At 39.6% G+C, this 19,851-nt stretch overlaps 1 protein-coding gene across 1 annotated transcript in view; it reads right to left on the bottom strand.

Moving 5' to 3' along the window:
• The window catches only part of dnah2 (dynein, axonemal, heavy chain 2), a 521,611-nt gene that overhangs the window by 193,456 nt on the left and 308,304 nt on the right, over positions 1 to 19,851 (bottom strand). Inside the window, exons 41-47 of the mRNA XM_039749646.1 lie at positions 19,280 to 19,405; positions 18,603 to 18,821; positions 12,721 to 12,838; positions 10,470 to 10,606; positions 8,011 to 8,148; positions 6,442 to 6,600; positions 3,839 to 3,991 (exon numbers count right to left, since the gene is read on the bottom strand). Coding sequence (XP_039605580.1) covers positions 3,839 to 3,991; positions 6,442 to 6,600; positions 8,011 to 8,148; positions 10,470 to 10,606; positions 12,721 to 12,838; positions 18,603 to 18,821; positions 19,280 to 19,405 — 1,050 coding nt within the window. The remainder of the gene's footprint in view (positions 1 to 3,838; positions 3,992 to 6,441; positions 6,601 to 8,010; positions 8,149 to 10,469; positions 10,607 to 12,720; positions 12,839 to 18,602; positions 18,822 to 19,279; positions 19,406 to 19,851) is intronic.

Here is a 19,851-nt window from a genome sequence, read left to right as displayed (position 1 = left end):
TCAGATGCTAACGTAGTTGCAACCTTTCATGATTTAATGTTGTTTCCCTGGGTGTTTGCTCTGCTTGTTTCTAATTGTCATTATTAAGATATAATGATGGGAGCAAACTGCAAAGAGAAACAGCAAAATATAATCAAATCAGCAAAAGAGAGTTAAATATTTAAATCTATAGCAAAAGCAGAAATATTTCAAAATCTTCTTTTTATATATAAAATCCAATGTCTGTCTGTCTGCTTACCACAAGAAAACTACTCAACGGATTTAAATCGGGGTTTTTTAGTATAATTTGCTTGAATATTCCAGTTGATTTTGTGTCTTCTGTCATTGCACTAAGTATCATAGTTCACTTGCCGGAGCGATTTATTTGTGCTAATCTCAGACAGAGGCAGCGGGCTGAGGGGAGGGGAAAGCGTGATGTCAGGAGTGCGGAGCCTTCTGGGCCCTCCTCATTCACACGCCAGTCTCCGTTCGAGTTGGTCTACCTCTTGCGACATGTTGGAGGGTACCTTGCCTCAGCTTAGCTAGCGATACCTGTTTGTTTGTTGATTTTTAAAGTTTGTCCAATTTTACTACTATGCAGGCAGAGCATAGTCAGCTAGTGTCTCATAAATGTTAAAATTATGCTGCTGTGCTTTTGTGAATGTAGAATAATAGAAGAGAAAAAACTATCAGCTAATTAAATGAGATCAGTGTTATCAGGTGTTGTCACTGATTATGAATCTGGTTGAAACAAAAACCTGAAGCAAAAGTGGGCCCCAAGGACCGAGTTTGAGATCCCCTGATCTAGATGTTATCAGTTGCTTTTGCACAGGTAACCATGTGTGTCTCTCATCTACACAGACACAAAGAGAAATAAAGGCAACTGTTCCATAGAAAAAAAGGCCATTGGGCAAAAGCAATTGCATGCGTTTTAAGGTGGGCCCCCAGTTCTCTTTAATTCACACTTTACCATAACTTGATTTTATTATGGTCAAAACAAACAAGACTAAAATTTAAGCCATGAAAGAGATACACAATTGTCAAATGACTTCAGTCTATAGTTTGTTCCCAGTCTTAACCCAGCACAGCCAAGATCATCTGCTGCTGTCTGTCACTCTAAACCAGATAAGAAATTGAGAAAATGAATTGAAGCATCTCTTAAAATTGGCATATACAGAAAACTTACCAGTCCATTTTAGAGCTATAACCACATAATACATAAATACTCTGAAAATAAACCATTTTAATCCATTTATCCAGTTTCTGAACCCACTTAATCCAACTTTAGTTTTGCTGCTGCAGGATCGCAATCCTGCCAATATTAAGTGCAGGACAGTAATAACTGCTAGATTTGGTGCTAGTCACAAGGCTTACTTCCATCCATTCTCATTCATTCTGCAGAAACCTGGAGTGAGTTAACCTGGCGTGAATGTTTTTGGTATATGGGATAAGCACTGGTGGTACTAGAACAATGTATGAACAACTCCTGGAAGGCGTGCCAGTCATTGGCATGATACTGCTTCTCACACACACGCTCACAAATCTCACATACAAGGCAAGTTTAGAATCAACCAATCTTTGATGTTTGGAAGGAAAAAAACAAAAAAATATACAGAATATCACACAGATATAGGAAGAACAGGCACACTCCACAATGGCAATGAGCAGGCCAGGATTCAAAGTCAGCCACCGGGAGTGTTGGGACTGCGGTGATAAACATTACAGTGCTGACATTTACAAAGTCCTCATCTTTCAGTCTTATTAAGACATAATAGCCAGTAACAGCTAACGTTGGGAAAATACGTACATTTCTTCCAAGTCCAATAAACCACAATTGTGCTTTTACAGATTGATTTTGTTTATCATTATTTGATCATGTTGCAGCTTATAACAATGCCATGACCATCAGAATGCTGTTAGGGAAAAGAAAGTTTTTGACCAATTACCTTTTGCAATAAAACCAACATGAAATATCAGTATAAATACATTTGTCACAGAGTTTACCATGGTTACTTATTTCTTTATATATTTATGCATTTCTTTGTTTATTTATTTCACAGACACCGCATGCAATATGGAATGACCCTGAAATGAGAACTGTCACTTTTACTAGTCAAGGCCAAGGGTTCCAGCACATGCCATTTTTTCAAATGGTGAGTCGTCTGCAGAGTGGATGTGTGAGCTTTGCTTGATTTGGGAATCCTGCAGCTCATGAACATAAAAGTTGTGACTGTGTGCATCAGGTACGAGTGCAAAAAAAAAAAAATAGCTGCCCAGAATTACTGTGCAAAGCAATGACTTTAATTCAATAAACTCGGAATTCATCATTAGAAGTTTGCATCACAAGTGTTTGCTGTAAATGTGGCACTTGATGGCCGGAGGTTTACTTCCATTCTACTGATGATTCACCAATCAAATACAAATCGGAGAGGCCTCTCCTAGACTTTCTCATATACTCAGATATGGGGATGGTTATTTGAGGTGTAAACCGCAAGACAATGATTATATTTTTATATTATGTACATTAAAGAACCATCAACAACAAATCAAATCAAATTTATAATATATTAAACAATTATTATAAAGGTAAACTTGAATAAATCGGACTTTGCAGCTGCATGAATAAAAGGTAAAGTACCACTTCCAGTTAGTGGAAATACCCCAAAAGTTGATAGAAATCTACGTTTTATACCTAATAGTTGTATGCAAAATTTGGTTGACGTAAGTGAAAGCATACTCAGGTTATTGTGTTTACATACACACACACAGAAATGTGCACGCACACAAAGACAGACAGACACAATTCCAAAAATTGTATTTTCAGACTCAGGAAGATCTAAAACATTGAGATTCATTAAAATCTCGAAATGTAATTTTTGAATGATTACAATACTTTCCCTATACTTTGTATACGAGAAAGTCAGTGATGTCTAAAACGACATTCATCAAAATCTTGACATTGAATTTTTGATCGATTACAGTACTTTCCCTATACTTTGTATACAAAAAAGTAAAAAACAGTACTTGCTGGAGCCCACCCTCTCAACTTTATTGAGTGAAAGTGACAACTTTCATTTAGTGGCTTATTTCATACGTGTAACTGAAATAAATAAAAGAAATAAAGAAATCTACTATATAATAAAACACGACTGTCTGTGTGTGTGAATTCATGTGTGCGTGTGTATCCAGTCCCTCCACACAGTCTGATTGAGCAATCTGATTGGTCAGTTTGGCATTGGAGACCTGATCGACAGAGAGGTATGAGAGGTTGAGACACACAAAGAGGCATAAAGGCATCAGAGGCATGCTTAGAGTTGCCTTCAAAGATGAGAAGTATTCACTAGAATATGAATGATGTTTTCATAGCAGGTAATGGGAGCCCACCTACCACTGGCGGTAGTCAAAAATCAGACAGGAGGTGAGCAGGGCTCCTTGAAATGATAGGGTCTGAGAAATGGGTTTTACAGGAACCCACTCGAGATATTTCCAGCACACAAGCACAAAGAGAAAATGCACTGAAGGTACACGTCGGAGAAGAGATAGCAAATATTACATATTTTAAAATTTGTTCTATTTCCTGTCTTTGACAGGTAACGTGACTAGTAATTAAATGACTACATAAAGAAATAAGCAAGAATAATACATTTCATTAGGCATTTAATGACACTTACATTTCATGCTGGTTTTATTTACTTATTGTCACATTTCACTGTACTATTATTTATTTGCAATTTATATTGATTTAATTTTGTGTGAAACATTCCTACATACACTGTGGCCTAGTGGTCAACTTAGTAGAGTGGGAAGCAAAAGATCGCCACTTGTGAGGCTGGCATTTTACATGTTTCATCTGGCTCACCTTGTTGGGGAAAGTTCCTTCCATCTCTCTTAGGAAACCATCCATCTTTTTCCTGCTGTCCTCATCAACGGCAGCACATACTGACCAGATCATACAGAAGATAAACCACAGCTCAATCATGCGGCCATAGTTTTCAGAGTCATTTGGGTTCACCTGAATAGAAAGAATGCATTTAGTAGTTAAAACCAGATCAGGCAAGCAATGTTTTTATTGGGATCCTTCACTGGACCCACCAAATTTAAATGGAGCTTGCTGATGGCCATATCCACAACACATATTCTGCCCTTGATCATACTTTTATTTTTTGATATTTTAATTATCAAGCCATAAAATGACAGGAGATGTGTGAATGTAAAGCAGTGAATTCCTGATAGCCATACCTTAGTCATTTGAGCATTTTGTTATGGATGGAAGCTCTACTATTGTTCTTTTCCTAAAACTTATTTTGAAACGTAGTCTGTTTTCTGTGTTCAGCCTCTGCCATTCCAATTTTATTGCCAGAACTGAGTACCTGACCCTGAGCTGGTTTATTAAATATGAACCTGCCCTTCAGAATAAACCTGTTTGCCTTCTTTATATTGATTTTTTGGCTCCTGACCCTGCTTATTTTGAGCCGTGCTTCTGCTATTATTGCTAATACAAATCTACTTCAGAATCCATGTTCAATATATATTATCAGCAACTCGCAGTACTGATGGCATTTCTGAGCGCTTTGGGCCGTAATTTTCAAGTCAGTGGGCCATCCACGTGAACAGTGAAAAGGCAAGGTGGCAGTGTGATGGCTAAGACATGGCATTTCTAACTTTAACAGTGTGGTTATTAAAAGATGATTTAGATTCACTCAGCATACACCCCCGATCAAACAAAAAAAAAAATAATAATTTACAAAAGTGACCGAATGCATTTATGAAGTGAAGCTAATACACTGCACGTATGGGTCTAATTCATATTCCACATGTCTCTACAGATAAATAAATGAGCAGAAAGCTGAATGTGAGACTTGTTCTTTACTGAATTATTTTGACCTTTTTGCTTCTTTAATACAATTATATTTTTATGCAGCACTAGAAATGCACAGAGAAGAAAAGAGATGTATGCTATTAACAATCACTTTGCCCTGGGCACAGTGAAAAGGATTGGCTTTTTTTTTCTGTATTCTGCTGATTTTCTGTATTATTGAGTATTTGTCACAGGTAGTATTACCAGACATTCAAATAAGCCAACTATTATATAAAAGACATCTTTTTTCTTTAATTTATTAATGAAAACTACGATAGATCTGACGATTCTTGTAAAAATTACCCCTTTTTTCTTTAGATACTGATTATGCCATCTTTAGCTGCAATTATTGCAACTGATCAGCTTCTCAAACTGCAGTGAAGGAATTAAGTCCCACTCCACTTTACAGAACTGCTTTGGCTTCTTCAACATCTCAAATGAGTTTAGGTCGGGAATTTGTATATTCGTCTCTGAACAAATACATTTTCTCTTTTCTAACCATTCTGATGTTCAGCAGCCATTCATGGGTTGATGAATATTCAGCCATTCTCTACAAGATCCTTCTGGCTGATGGCAGAATTCACAGCTTCTTTAATGTTGGGCTCTCTACAGTAAATAATAACTCTACTGTTATCATGCTTCACCACTACAATCGGCTTACGGTTATAATTTCTCTGGACAGACTGGTGTTCATGTCGGCCAAAATATTTTACTTTTGACTCATCTGTCTGTACACCTTTGGCTCAACATTCTTGATCACCCTCGTGCAATTTAGCAAAAAAAATGTATGCTGACATCTTGTGCTGTTATCTTTGTGACTTCATGGGCAGTTCTACAATTAGCCATTGGAGTGAGTTTAGGAGGATGGCCATTTATGGAATGACTGACTACCCTTTTCACACTAATGGACATCAACAGCTTTATTCTTAAGGCTTTTGAAAATGTATTTTGATTGTGACATAATATGATCTGACAACCAGTAAACTGAAATCTTCGCACTAATGGGATAAACCAAAACATTCTGGGTTAAGATTAGGCCCGGATGGCCCCTTCTATGCCCGACTTCTCACCTAAGGCAACACTCCACATCCTTGTGGTTTGGCAAAGTTCTGTAGAGGGGCAATGACTTTTTTTTATTCCAGAAGACTGAATGTGTAATCACTTTGCATGCCAATGAGAGAAAATAAGAACTAAATTTCTCTCAGACACCTCTACATATACAACTATAATCCATGAAAGAATCTGACCAAATTCTAACTGGGGCAAATGCTTTTTCAGGTCAAAGTGTAGAACTTTATTTAGCAGAGGGTATCTTCTTTTTAAATGTTTGAGGGCATCTGCTTATCCAAGATAAGGGTGGGGGCAAAAATGAAACAGGTGCGAAGAAGATCTACCCAGAAACACAACAACATAATAAAAGCACGATGAGGCTAATAATGGGTTACTTTAACAACTGAAGCCAAATGACGGTTGCATGTCTATACATAGAATTTACCTTGGTTCAAATTCAGACAAAGTGGTGCCACCATAATGCATATAAAGCCAAAGTGTAAAGAAACTTGTACTTCATTTAAAAATATAAAAAAAATTAATTAAATTCTTACCCCATTTTCTGGTATGGCCAAAGTTTCATATAGTTTGCAGAGGGAGATGAGACCATTAAACTCGGCAATCTTTACTAACTCTTTGCAATTAGCCTTTTTAAACAGTAAAACCTTCTCAATAAACTTTTCAAAAAGGTGCTGGAGGTATTCCACTTCAGGCTGGGACACAAAGAGAAGAAGCACAGTATTAGACCTGCATTGGCTACATGTTAAGGGCTTTTGGGCCATATTTGTTACACTTGCACAAATTCACTTTAACAGTCAAGAATGGATTTCTCCCCAGGACAGCAAATTATGCATTCTGTAAAGCTACGGTATTCAAAAAATAACTAAGGCTGAATCTGTCACCTGAAAGTAACACATCACCTTATAATCCTTAAATTACATATTATTTTGACCATCATCTATTCATTTTTTTTAAAACTTCTTTTAAGGTCACGCACAAGGAAGAAATAAACACTGGATAAGATGTCTAATCCCTGTAAGGTACAGTTACACCTGCTACTAGAAAAAGCCAGTTTAGAGCAGCCAATTAACAAAACCATTTTTGAAACATGGGAGTAAATCACAGAAAATTCAAATGTAATAACTCAGCTGCAAACCAAACCCAGTTAGTGCAGGAATGCTACCCTTTAAACATCTATGGGGACAACACAGCTCTTTATTGGCATTCTAATCTTGGGTTACCAGCACCTCACAGAACTAAAGAGGAACTCTGGCATAACCCTAACCCTAACCCGTTTATCACTGAGTCTAACTATATAATCACGAGTGGAGATGAGAGTCCTAGGAGTTCTGCACAGGATTATGACAATGACTACAACAGAAAGCTGTCTTCTACGAAACACATCTTCACCTCCACTGTAAACCTGGAATGATAAAACATGGACACTCGAAATTTAAATTTAGCATATTATGCACTGTTAAAATGGGGGCTATAATGCTGTTTTATTAGTCCTCTACAGCTCTGATCTGTTGACGAGCCAATCCAATTGCACACGTGATGACACTTAGCTGCCTTTCTATTACACGTCAGTCATGGTATGTGACTTACCCAGTCATTTGTGTCTTTTCCAGCACCCCCATTCGAAGAAACACCTCGTACATCATTCTTATAAAACATTCTTACACTATGGTTAAGATTAGAGTTATGGGAGGGTTACCTTCCTCAGTAGTAATGATGACTTATTGCAGACATATTGTCTAGTGCTGTGGGCCACGGCCATGTTGTTCTCAAAGTTTTTGTAGTGCAAATCATGTAAAGTTATTATCATTATTTCCTATATGGCTGATAACTTTATCCAAGGAGACTTACAACATTGAAAACACAATTAGTTACATTTCTTTTGTTTATCCAATTGGAACACCAGCAGGTGAAATGGCTTGCTCAGGGTCCACAGTGTCTGCATCCAGATATGAACCCACAACATCACAGTTCAAAGTCTAAAGCCTTAATCACTACATTACATGATATAAATGTGCAATCCGACTGGATATTCATTGGGGCATCTGAATCACAGAGCTCCAGAGCTCTGCAGCTAGACCCTTCTCCCAGTCCCTCCTACTTACCTTTGCACGCTTCTCGATCCAGGACTGAACATAGGGTTTCCACCCCAAATCTGAATAATCTGTGTAGACCATCCCACAACGGGACACTGTTGCTGGAGAGGCTACGGCCAGGTCTTCAACCTCAAAAAGGAGAGAAACCTGGAACACACATGAGCAGTTCATCATTAGGTATCTACCCACAATGAGCTCAAGTAACAACAGATATATAAAGCAGACTTTTCTGAACTCCAATATTCCAAACAAAGTACAATGGGGCATTCAAATCAAGTCTGAAAAATGTTCATGGAGCACTTATGTCTTATGGTCATCTTTTACAGCTGTTGTCACCCATGATATCAAAGGTAAAGAGAAATCTATGAAAGCATCAACAACTGATCATACCAAGAGAAAACAAATACTTAAAAATACTGAAAAAAAGCTGAATCAGACTGTGACACTCTATTAAGTTCACTCTGTTTAATCCATGACTACCATTTCCGGGTTCAGTAAAATACCCAAAAAGTGAATAAAGCAAGAAGTCATTTACAGATTATTTTTATTCTCAGAGATCATTACATAAATTCAAATAGATACATTGTAAATTAAGGAATGAATGTAAATTAAGGAATAGTCTTTATGTCAGAAGTCATGGACCAATCAAAGCATTAAGCCCAATTCAGAAAAAGACTCCCGTAGAGTCCATTGCAGGGACCATTCATGCACATACCCATACTCATATTCATACTGGGATCAATACAGAGTAGCCAAGTTAACCTAATGTCTTTGGGGATGTGAGAAGAAAATCAGAGCACCTGGAGGAAAACCCATGTGGGTACAGGGAGAATGTAAAAAGTCCACAGAGAAAACATCCAGAAGGAGGATCTGAAAGGACACTGGATAAATAAAACAACAAATCTACCCAGAGTCATCATTGATGTAAATGTTCAAAGGCTAATTGTTCTCTCAGAAACATCTATAATAGTCCACGTTCATCTGTCTACTATATAATAAAACACTAAAGTCTGTGTGGTCCGTCCCTCTGAACAATCTGATTGGCCAGTTTAACTTTGGTGTGATTGGTTAGTTTTGGCATGGGAGGCATGCTGAGTGAGTCACCTTCAAAGACAGCAAGTATAAAAGCGGACAGAATGTGACAACACCACCTCAAAAATAATGATCGAGTCTGAGAAGCAGGTTTTATGAGAACGCACTTGAAAGAAGGAGCGTCAGTGAAGAAATGTTCACACACATGTGAATACCGAGGAAAGAAGCTGAAAGTGAATGTATGGCTAAAGACAGAAAATATTTTTAAATTATTCTACAGTATTACCTGTCTTCTAACAGGTAATGTGCCAAGTAAAAGATTAAATATCTAGATATCTGTGTGTCCACTGCAGTGGGCAGGCACCATGCCCAGGGTTTGTTTCCTGCCTTGCGCCCTGTGTTGGCTTGGATTGGCTCTGGCAGACCCCCGTGATCCTGTAGTTAGGATATAGCGGGTTGGATAATGGATGGATATCTGTGTGTCCAATCACAAGCATAGAGTAAGCAGATTACAATATACTGAAAAATAAATAAACATAAAACAATTTCTGTCAAAGTATGTCATTCCACTCATATTGTTTTCCTATTGTTATATTTATTCTTGTTTATTTTTTCATTTTTATACATGTTTCAGTGATAATTTCATTTGTCTCTGTCTCATTTATAACTCTGCTTAAGCTGTCAATTTCGATTATGTACAATGGTTCTTTTTATATACAATGTATGTTTCTATGTACAATGGTTCTTTCTATGCTAAGTTTGTTTGTCCTTTATCATAAATATACATAGAATGGAATTACATACTTTAATAAAAAGTGTTTTGTATTCATTTTATTAATTTTCAGTATATAGTAATCTGGTTAGGTGTCTGCTTACTGTATTTTTGTGGTTTACTTATACTAAGCAGGTTAGTGTATTTCTATTGTGGTTCTATGATATTTTTGTTCTGTCTGGGTCCGTTCAGTTGCGGTGTCTCTGTCATTCCAACAAATGGTGCATTACAAACATTAGCTCTGCTTTTACTATTCCCATACTAAATGGCACAGAACACAAACGCATGCATTGGATTTTTCATTCCATTTAATTGCCGCAAATATTTGTGATGCACCATCGGTTAGAATGACAAATGTAATGCATTTTATTACTATATGCGTTACAAAAGTTCATTCCAATAGATGGAGCTCTGGAAATGTTAACACTGTGGTCTACATTTATTATTTAGATTTCAGTAGACGGGTAGCGCAGTTAATGCATAATAAAAAAACAAATACAAATATTGGTCAGCTTGAGATTGTGGTAGTCACAGTAGTTAAATTGCTTTTCTTGTCACATCAATATTAAAGTATACATTTTAAACCCTGAAGGTCAATGAGAGGCACAGTTGCTATGAACAAATACTGTATCATTGATTAAACTTCACATAACAGCTACAGTACCTGCTCAGGCATGGAGATCCTTTCTCCGTTAATAAGGGTCAGCACCTTATTGTCATCCATCACCGAATTCATGCTCTCAATCCACAGTGTGTCCACCGGACCATCAAACACAATCCACTTCTCATCAGGTTTTTCATCTGAGGTGGTAAACATTATATAGATAAGCATGTTAAAGGCTCAAAGAGAAGGTGGGGGTGTATTGTGACATCTTAAAGGCAGTATGGTATGTAGCTTAACATAACATTTCTTAAACTAGATGAAATTCAACTCGGGGTCACCAGGGACTGAAGCACGTCAGCAGCATTTGGCATTTAAACAGATATCAGTTCATCACAGAGCCCACTCACACACGCACACAAGCACACAGAGCCAATTTAGGACTGGCAGTTTACTGAACACCTGCTCCTCTTTGACTTACATATAGGAGGAACACCCCAGTATCCAGAAAAAAAAAAAACATACAGATGTGAGAGAACATGCAAACTCCACACATGCAATGAAATTCTGATTGAAAAGATCCACACATACATTATTGAACCCATTGTATCCAGTTACCCTTCTGAGGGACTACCTAGGCATCTCTGGGTGAAAGACTGGAACCAGTGCTGCACAGGGTGTCAGCCCATTGCCATTGCCACTGTCATTTATTCCTACGGGGCACAAATGAACCTAACATACACATCTCTGGAATGGAAGTTGAATATCTGAACAGCCAAAGAAACAAATTCAGGTTTGAAAATAGATAGGAAGCACTAATTTAAATAGCCAAGTAGAAAGCAGACAGCTGGCATTACTTGTTACCTGAAGACACATAGCTAGCATATTTGCTGGTTTATTTTACTTATGTTTATTGTAACTCTGTTTAAGATGTCAATTTCGATTATGTACAATGATTCTTTCTATGTACAATGCAAGTTTCTATGCTAAGTTTGTTTGTCCTTTATTATAAATATAAATGAGTGGAATTACATACTTTAAAAAAAAGTGTTTTGTATTCATTTATTTATTTTTCACCAAAAGGTAATCTGGTTAGGGGTCTGCTTACTGTGTTCTTGGGGTTTAAGCAGGTTAGTTTATTTCTATTGTGGTTCTAGTGTGTTTTTGTTCTGTGTGTCCGTTCAGCTGCAATGTCTCTGTCATTCCAACAAGTGGCGCATCATAAACATTAGCTCTGCTTTTACTAATCCCATTCTAAATGGCACAGAACACAAACACATACATTGGATGTTTCATTCCAAAAGATGGTACATCACAAACATTTGTAATAATACATTTTATTGCTGCAAATGTTTGTGATGCACCATCGGTTAGAATGAGAAATGCAATGCATTTTATTACTAAACGTGTTACAAAAGTACATTCCAATAGATGGTGCACTGGAAACGTTAACACTGTGGTCTACATTTATCATTTAGATTTCAGTAGACGGGTAGCACAGCTAATTCATAATAAAAAAACAAATACAAATATTGGTCGGCTAGAGATTGTGGTAGTCACAGTAGTTAAACTACTTTTTTTGAGCCATTTGTGTCTTGTAGAATGTCTGATGTCTCATACTGCTTAGTTCTAATTAGGGCACGACTCCAAACTGGCCTGGTATGAGGGAGTGTAGGTATGTATATGACCTGTCAGCTGGGTTATGAAGCAGCTTCCCATGACCATCAGTGGGCTAAGCAGGATGGAAAAGATGGACATGCAATATCCAGAAAAAAAAGGCAAGCAGAAAGTAATTCTACATATAGAGTGCGTTTGCATTGTGTGCTAAAGAAGCCATGAAACAATGAAAGCATACACCCTTGAAAAGCAATCTTTCTTGAGTAAGCGCTGATGATGAGCTTAACCCATCAATCATAATAAACCAGAGATGATGTGGATGTTGGCTGACAGCCACACCAATGCCTGAGTAAACAGTTTCATCAAAAACAACAATGTTAAAAGAGAGAAATTGACTGACAACTCTGAGGGAATAACCACGTTAGCCTTCAAAGGTTATTACTGAACTGGAGCTGTATATAATCATTAAGTCGTTCAATAAAATAAAAAAACTCACATAGACAAAGAAATAACTTGTGAGCTCCCACTTCAGATAAGGAGAATTTATATAGCACTTGATGTCTAACAGAGCCCTTTATTTAAAAAAAAAAGAAGAAGAAGAAGCAAAACCCAGGGGGACTGCTGCCCTTTTTGGCAGAATGCCTATTCTTTAAATAAGACACAATTTGTCACAAAATTTGTCATATCGAGTACGTACCTGCACAAGCAACTCTCATCAGACTGGAGAGCACGCCGTCTGTCCACTCATTTGTTGCTAGGTTATATTCGCCATAGAGCTCTCCAAGGGTTATGGCTTTAGGGTTCAAGGGAAAGTCCTGGCATTTAGATTACAGAGACATGGAAGAAAATGAACATTTTTCTTAAGGTTAAAATAAAGCATGCCAGTTTTTAAAGAAAAAAATTGAGGGTGTACATATTAACAAATGAATGCATGAAACCTTGTCAAGACTGTCATTCATCACAAGTGCCTGAGAATTGGAAACACTATATAAAAGAAAAGTTGGCTTTGTGATTGATTTGACGATCCTTCTACGGCTCTTTAACTCCTTTGAGAAAAATAACTTGCTGGAAAAAAAACCACAGTGTGTATAAAAAGGATCACCTACTTGGGAGTTTTCACATTTTGATGTTAAACAACTTTGAATCACAGTGGATTTAATTTGGCTTTTCTGATACTGAACAACCAAAAAAAGAATCTTTAATGTCAAGGTGAGAACAGATCTGTGGAAAGTGATCTAAATTTAATTACAGACATAAAACACAAAAATATTGATGGCGTAAGTGTTCAGTCCCTTCAAGTCAGTATTCATTAGATGCACATTTGGTCACCATGAGAGGCTCGAGTCTGTGTGTTTAGGTCTCTATCAGCTTTACAGATAATGGACACTGATAATGTGGAAGAATAATTAGACTCAGGGGTCACATAGTTATTTACGATAAAGCGTTTCGATTTACTTTCCATATTAAAATTTAGCATCCAAAAGGATTAAGGACCTGTTCAGGTATATCAAGAAACCAGATAAAGGTCAAGTGAACAACAAAAACAAGCATGTAGCAGGAGCAGGTTGGTGTAAAACACCAAATGTACGATTAAGAGATCAGCAGATGTCCTGTAAACAATAAAACTGGACAGCTGTCACATATATGGAGATTTTAAGGGTAATGTCTAAACCAAGAGAAGAACAAGGATATATCGGAAAAAGGATTTCATTTAGGCTGGTTGTGCTCTATGCTAAATACCTCAGGTCTTTAAACCAATCAGTATGAAATGTACATATTGATTGACACTGTATGCAAATTCAATAGTTTATAAAATGAACCTCTTCCCTTTGATTCTGTGACCATTCTCATCATAAGGATAACAAACTGCTGTATACAATGCTCCTTCTTCAGCTTTCTGCTGCAGGTGAAGTAAGCTTTTCTCCTGCCCGATTATTGATTCAGAGCTTCTATGAGATGTGTCCTCTTTGAGGAAACGTTTCTTTCTTTAAGATCTTGATTCCTACCATACCATTTCTACCTGTTCCAAACTACTCAGACTCTCACCGTTTACATGGAGGATGTGAGTGATCAGACTTTTTCCAAATCCAGCCTCAGTTGGATTGAGATCTGGACTCTGACTCAGCCACTTCAGGACATCAACATTGTTGTTTTAAAGCCATTCCTGCGTAGCTTTGGTTTTTTGCTTGGTGGTGTTGTGTTGATGGAAAACAAATGTTCTCCCAAGATGCAGGTTTTTTTGCAGACTGTCTCAGGTTTTCTTCCAGGATTTTCCGGTATTTTGCTGCATTCTCTCTTTATAGCTTTCCACGGTCTGCTGCAGAAAAGCATACCAATAACCTGATGTTGCCATTACCATGCTTCACGGTAGGGATGGTGTGCTTGCTTATGCCAAACATTCTGTTTATATCAATGGCCAAAAAGCTCTATTTCTGTCTCATCAGATTATTGAACATTCTTCCAGTTGAATTCAGAGTCTTCAGTGTATCTTCTAGCAACTTTAGCGGAGATGTCATGTGAACTCTTTTTAAAAGTGGCTTTCTCTTTGCACAAGTTTACGGGTAACAGTTGTCTGCACTGTCTCTCCAATCTCAGCCACTATAACTTGTGATTCCCTCTCCTTGAACCGTCACCTTATCGTGCTGGAGGGGTTTGCGTGTCCCAGTGATCCTAGGAGCTATGTTGTCCGGGGCTTTATGCCCCTGGTAGGGCCACCAAAGGCAAATTGGTTCTAGGTGAGGGATGAGACAAAGAGCGGTTCAACATACCTCCAAAGATGAGCAAAAACTATGGACAACATTTTCCCTTGCCTGGATGCAGGTCACCGGGGCCCCCCTCTGGAGCCAGGCCTGGAGGTGGGACTCAATGGCGAGCGCTTGGTGGCCGGGCCTGCACCCATGGGGCTTGGCTGGGCACAGCCTGAAGAGGCAACGTGGGTCCTCCTTCTCATGGGCTCACCACCTATGGGAGGGGCCAAGGAGGTTGGGTGCAGTGTGAGTTGGGTGGTGGCTGAAGGCGGGGACCTTGGCGGTCTGATCCTCGGCTACAGAAACTGGCTCTTGGGACGTGGAAGGTCACCTCTCTGAAGGGGAAGGAGCCTGAGCTAGTGCGTGAGGTCGAGAGGTTCCGGCTAGATATAGTCGGACTCACCTCGACGCACAGCTTGGACTCTGGAACCAATCTCCTTGAGAGGGACTGGACTCTCTACCACTCTGGAGTTGCCCCCGGTGAGAGGCGCCGGAGCAGGTATGGGCATACTTATTGCCTCCCGACTTGGAGCCTGTGCATTGGGGTTTACCCTGGTGGATGAGAGGGTGGCCTCCCTCCGCCTTCGGGAGCAGCAGTTTGGAGTATCCACCTTTTTTGGAGTCTCTGGAGGGGGTGCTAGAAGGCGTACCTTCTGGGGACTCCCTTGTTCTCCTTGGAGACTTCTATGCGCACCTGGGCAATGACAGTGAGACCTGGAAGGGCATGATTGGGAGGGGTTCTTGCCCCCACCGCAAGAAGAACCCGAGCGGTGTTTTGTTATAGGACTTCTGTGCTCGTCATGGATTGTCCATAATGAACACCATGTTCAAGCATAAGGGTGTTCATATGTGCACTTGGCACCAGGACACCCTAGGCCTCAGTTCGATGATCGACTTTGTGGTTGTGTCGTCAGACTTGCGGCCATATGTCTTGGACACTCGGGTGAAGAGAGTGGCGGAGCTGTCAACTGATCACCACCTGGTGGTGAGTTGGCTTCGATGGTGGGGGAAGATGCCGGTCAAGCCTAGTAGGCCCAAACGTGTTGTGAGGGTCTGCTGGGAATGGCTGTCAGTGTCCCCTGTCAAATGTAGCTTCAACTCCCACCTTCGGCAGAACTTTGACCATGTCCCGAGGGAGGTGGGGGACATTGAGTCCGAATGGGCCATGTTCCATGCCTCTATTGTTGAGGCGGCTGACTGGAGCTGTGGCTGTAAGGTGGTCGGTGTCTGTCGTGGACACCAGCGGTGAGGGATGCCATCAAGCTGAAGAAGGAGTCCTATAGGACCTTTTTGTCCTGAGAGTCTCTGGAGGCAGCTGATAGGTACCGGCAGGCTAAGCGGAATGCGGTGTCGGTGGTTGCTGAGGCAAAAATTCGGGCATGGAAGGATATTGGAGAGGCCATGGAGAACGACTTTTGGACGGCTTCGAGCAGATTCTGGTTCACCGTCCGGCATCTCAGGAGGGGGAAGCAGTGCAGTGTCAACACCGTATATGGTGGGGATGGTGCGCTGCTGACCTCGACTCAGGACATTGTGGGTCGGTGGGGGGAGTACTTCGAAGACCTCCTCAATCCCACTAACATGCCTTCCAATGAGGAAGCAGAGCCTGGGGACTCTTAGGTGGGCTCTCCCATCTCTGGGGCTGAGGTCACCGAGGTGGTCAAAAAACTCCTTGGTGGCAGGGCCCCGGGAGTGGATGAGATATGCCCGGAGTTCCTCAAGGCTCTGGATGTTGTAGGACTGTCTTGGTTGACACGTCTCTGCAACATCACATGGACATCGGGACAGTGCCTCTGGATTGGCAGACCGGATTCAGGTGGTGGTCCCCTGGTCGCGGAAAGACTAAACTACAGAGGGATCACACTCCTCAGCCTCCCTGGAAAAGTCTATTCGGGGGTTCTGGAGAGGAGTGGGTGTCGGATAGTCGAACCTCGGATTCAGGAGGAACAATGTGGTTTTCACCCTGGTCCCAGAGAGGAAAGAACAGTGGACCAGCTCTACACCCTTAGCAGAATCCTGGAGGGTGCATGGGAGTTTGCCCAACCAGTCTACATGTGATTTGTGGACTTGGAAAAGTCATGATGTGGCCGGGGAGAGGGAAGTCTGGGCCTCTCTGCTTAATGTTGGGCATTATTGTGTCTGCCATTTGGGGCTCAGTGGCGCCCCCTCGTGGTTACTCCAGATAAGATGCATTTTGACTACAATCAACTGATGCCTCAGACAAGAACTAATGAGAAGACTTCTAAAACCAATTAGCTGCACCAGTGTGTGTGTTTGTGATATTAATGTCATATGAATGGAGGTGAATACTTATGCAATCATTTATTTTGTGGTTTTGTAATTAATTTAGACCACTTTGTACAGATCTGTATTTATTTTCACATTAAAGAGTCTTTTTCTGTTGATCATGTCAAAAAATAAAAATTTCCAAGGGGAGAATACTTTTTAAAGGTACTGTATCTACAGGAGCTAATATAACATGGAAGAAACAGATATAATTTACGTCTTCACCAAATTTGCCAGCAGAATGGTTTGAATTGTCTCGTATTTGTCTTTCTGTAAAAACTGCACAAACACTTTTTCAAATCTTAAAGAAGCCACAGCCTCCTAAGAGCTGAATTTGAAACAATACTTTAAACTAATAGGCAGTTTTCAGAAGCACAGAAACAAAACAAAATATTATCCACTTAGACTAATACTGGGTCACAGATATGTGGAGCCTCTCTTGACTGTATTATGCTTAAAGAATAAAAACAGTCCTGCACTGCCCCATCCTAATGCCCACTCATGCGCATGGAGTACCTGTAAATTTATTCAAACATGCACACATTTGGCACATGGGAGAAAAAATGGAGTACAGTACCTGTAAAAAAATCCCTCACAAAAATGGAGAGAACATGTAAACTCCACACAGATAACATCTGCAGGTAGGATTCAAACACCCATGATGCCTGAACTGTGACACAGCAGTGCTAACAATTTTTTCATGCAGGCAAAGAAGTAAGAAACTTAAACAGAAAAGAGTTGCAGTTAGTAGGCTTGCAGCTTCTGATGAGAAGCTTGGCTGGAAAAGAAACCAGGGGTCGTAGTAGTTGTTCAGAAATGTGGAAATTTCTGTTGTCATCTTTAGCTCCAAATGAAAATCAGCACTGCAGCTACAGCTCTGCCATTGTTAATGTACGTTTCTTTAAATATGGGATAACTATAATGTGGGGTTCTTTTGTGCCACACATTTTAAAGTATTGTCTTGGGTAATTTGAGTTTATTAAGGTTTTCAATTTGGAGTTAAGCATTCTTTTTCTCTGTCTAAAACTGGCAAAATATTCCTGTTTAAGACCTATGTGATACTTTTATTGACCTCCATAGAAACAAGCAGAATAATTTCAAGGTGATTTTTGACCATTCTTTGGACAATGCTCAATATAATGAAGAGTCGTCTCAGAGGTGCCCAGAGAAATCTTTTAGTGCAAGCAATTTTTGTTTCAGAATAGAAAATAAATGCTCCTTCAATAACCTCTCAACACAGTGCAGCTTCTTAAAATAATTCTGCACTAATCAATTTTGATCTTGAAACTGACTTTTGCTCTGGGTGATGCATTCATCAGAGGCTTTTCAGATTTGGCTTGATGAACTAAGAAGACTCATCTCTTTCTAAGGTATCAAGAGAAGCAGGGAGCCAAAAGAGGGCTTGATAATTGAGAAGCGGGCTAGAAAATGAGTCAGAGTAATCTGTGAGTGGGGTTTTTAAAGAGGACACCCACACATTTAGAAGTTGCTTACCAGTTCTGTTAAGTTCCAGAATCTTTGCTGCAGCTCAGTGCAGACCACTTACCCTGACAGCATTGTATCCAGGTTCTCCTTTGTGCTGCAGTGTGCTGAGGGCCGCCTTTAGTATCTTCCATGTAACTGACTTGCCACTGCCTGTCTTGCCCACAATCATGGTGGAGTGTCGAGAGTTCTTGGTTTCATACAACTGGATTACTTTAGTCAGTGTGAAACGGGTGATTTGAAGCCCAACTGACCGCAGCTCAGATTCAATGGTCTCTCTTAACTGTAATAAATGTATAAAAGTGAAACTTAGCCAAATTTATTAGAACTCCATTCTTTTCATTTATGATAGGCACAGACATGTAATAAAGACCATAATGTACAATAATAAAAAAAAGAGTCAGTTATGATCCTTCCATTTTCCAGCTTAAAAACAACTGCCAGTGTGAAGTGAGTGTGTCCATCAGAATGACAAGGACCACTGTTTCACCTGAAAAATGCCCAACCATCCATCAGTTTTCCACAACGGTTTACTCCATTACAGAGCTGAAGGATGGGGAGTCTATTGCAGGGCAAAGCCACTCTTACTAAGACATCGATCAACATAACGCCCATGTCATTGAGCTAGTAAAGGAAACCAGAGTAAACCAGAGAAAATCCTGATAAATGTGAAATTGACTGATTGTTCAGCAGCCTGCACAACATAACTGAAAAGGGAAGTTAGAGAAGCAAGGCACTTACCTTCCCATAGTCAATTGTAGGCGTTTCCACACCCGGGAAGAGATCTTGGATGATGGCATTGAATAAAGGCAGATCCACTGAAGTCAGCTTGGCAATGTTCATGTCCTTCATTGACATCAAAAGAATCTGACAATGACAGAAAGCTCAGCATTTAGAAACCATTGTAGATCAATCACACTCTGTAGTTAGCTATCGAAGGTGAAACATCTTCAAGAGAAGGAGTAAATTGAGCACAGCGAAATGTAAGCATTTGAAACAGAATCTGAAAACAGAGAAATTGCTACTTTTCATAATTGAGGATTTTATTCACATACGTTTATACTTCAGGGCTCCTTTATCGAAATACAATAAACTGATTATTGTGCTGCTCCTAAAGAGGGTAAAGAAGTCGCTGACATACTAATAACCGTACTTGTGAACTGTAATGTGTCTTTGCAAACAAAACACCACACCTTGAGTTTTTTTTATATACTTAATTTTACTCAGTTTAGCATAGCACATCCTGTAGTATTGTAATGGGCTGGAATTTTTGTTTGAAGTTTGAGCCTTTGATGGGCATACTCTTTTTAGAC

This window comes from Polypterus senegalus, chromosome 3, assembly GCF_016835505.1.
Source record: "Polypterus senegalus isolate Bchr_013 chromosome 3, ASM1683550v1, whole genome shotgun sequence".
Classification (NCBI taxonomy): domain Eukaryota; kingdom Metazoa; phylum Chordata; class Cladistia; order Polypteriformes; family Polypteridae; genus Polypterus; species Polypterus senegalus.
The sequence above is the reverse complement of the archived record's forward strand: the minus strand, read 5'-3'. Positions and strand labels throughout refer to the sequence as shown.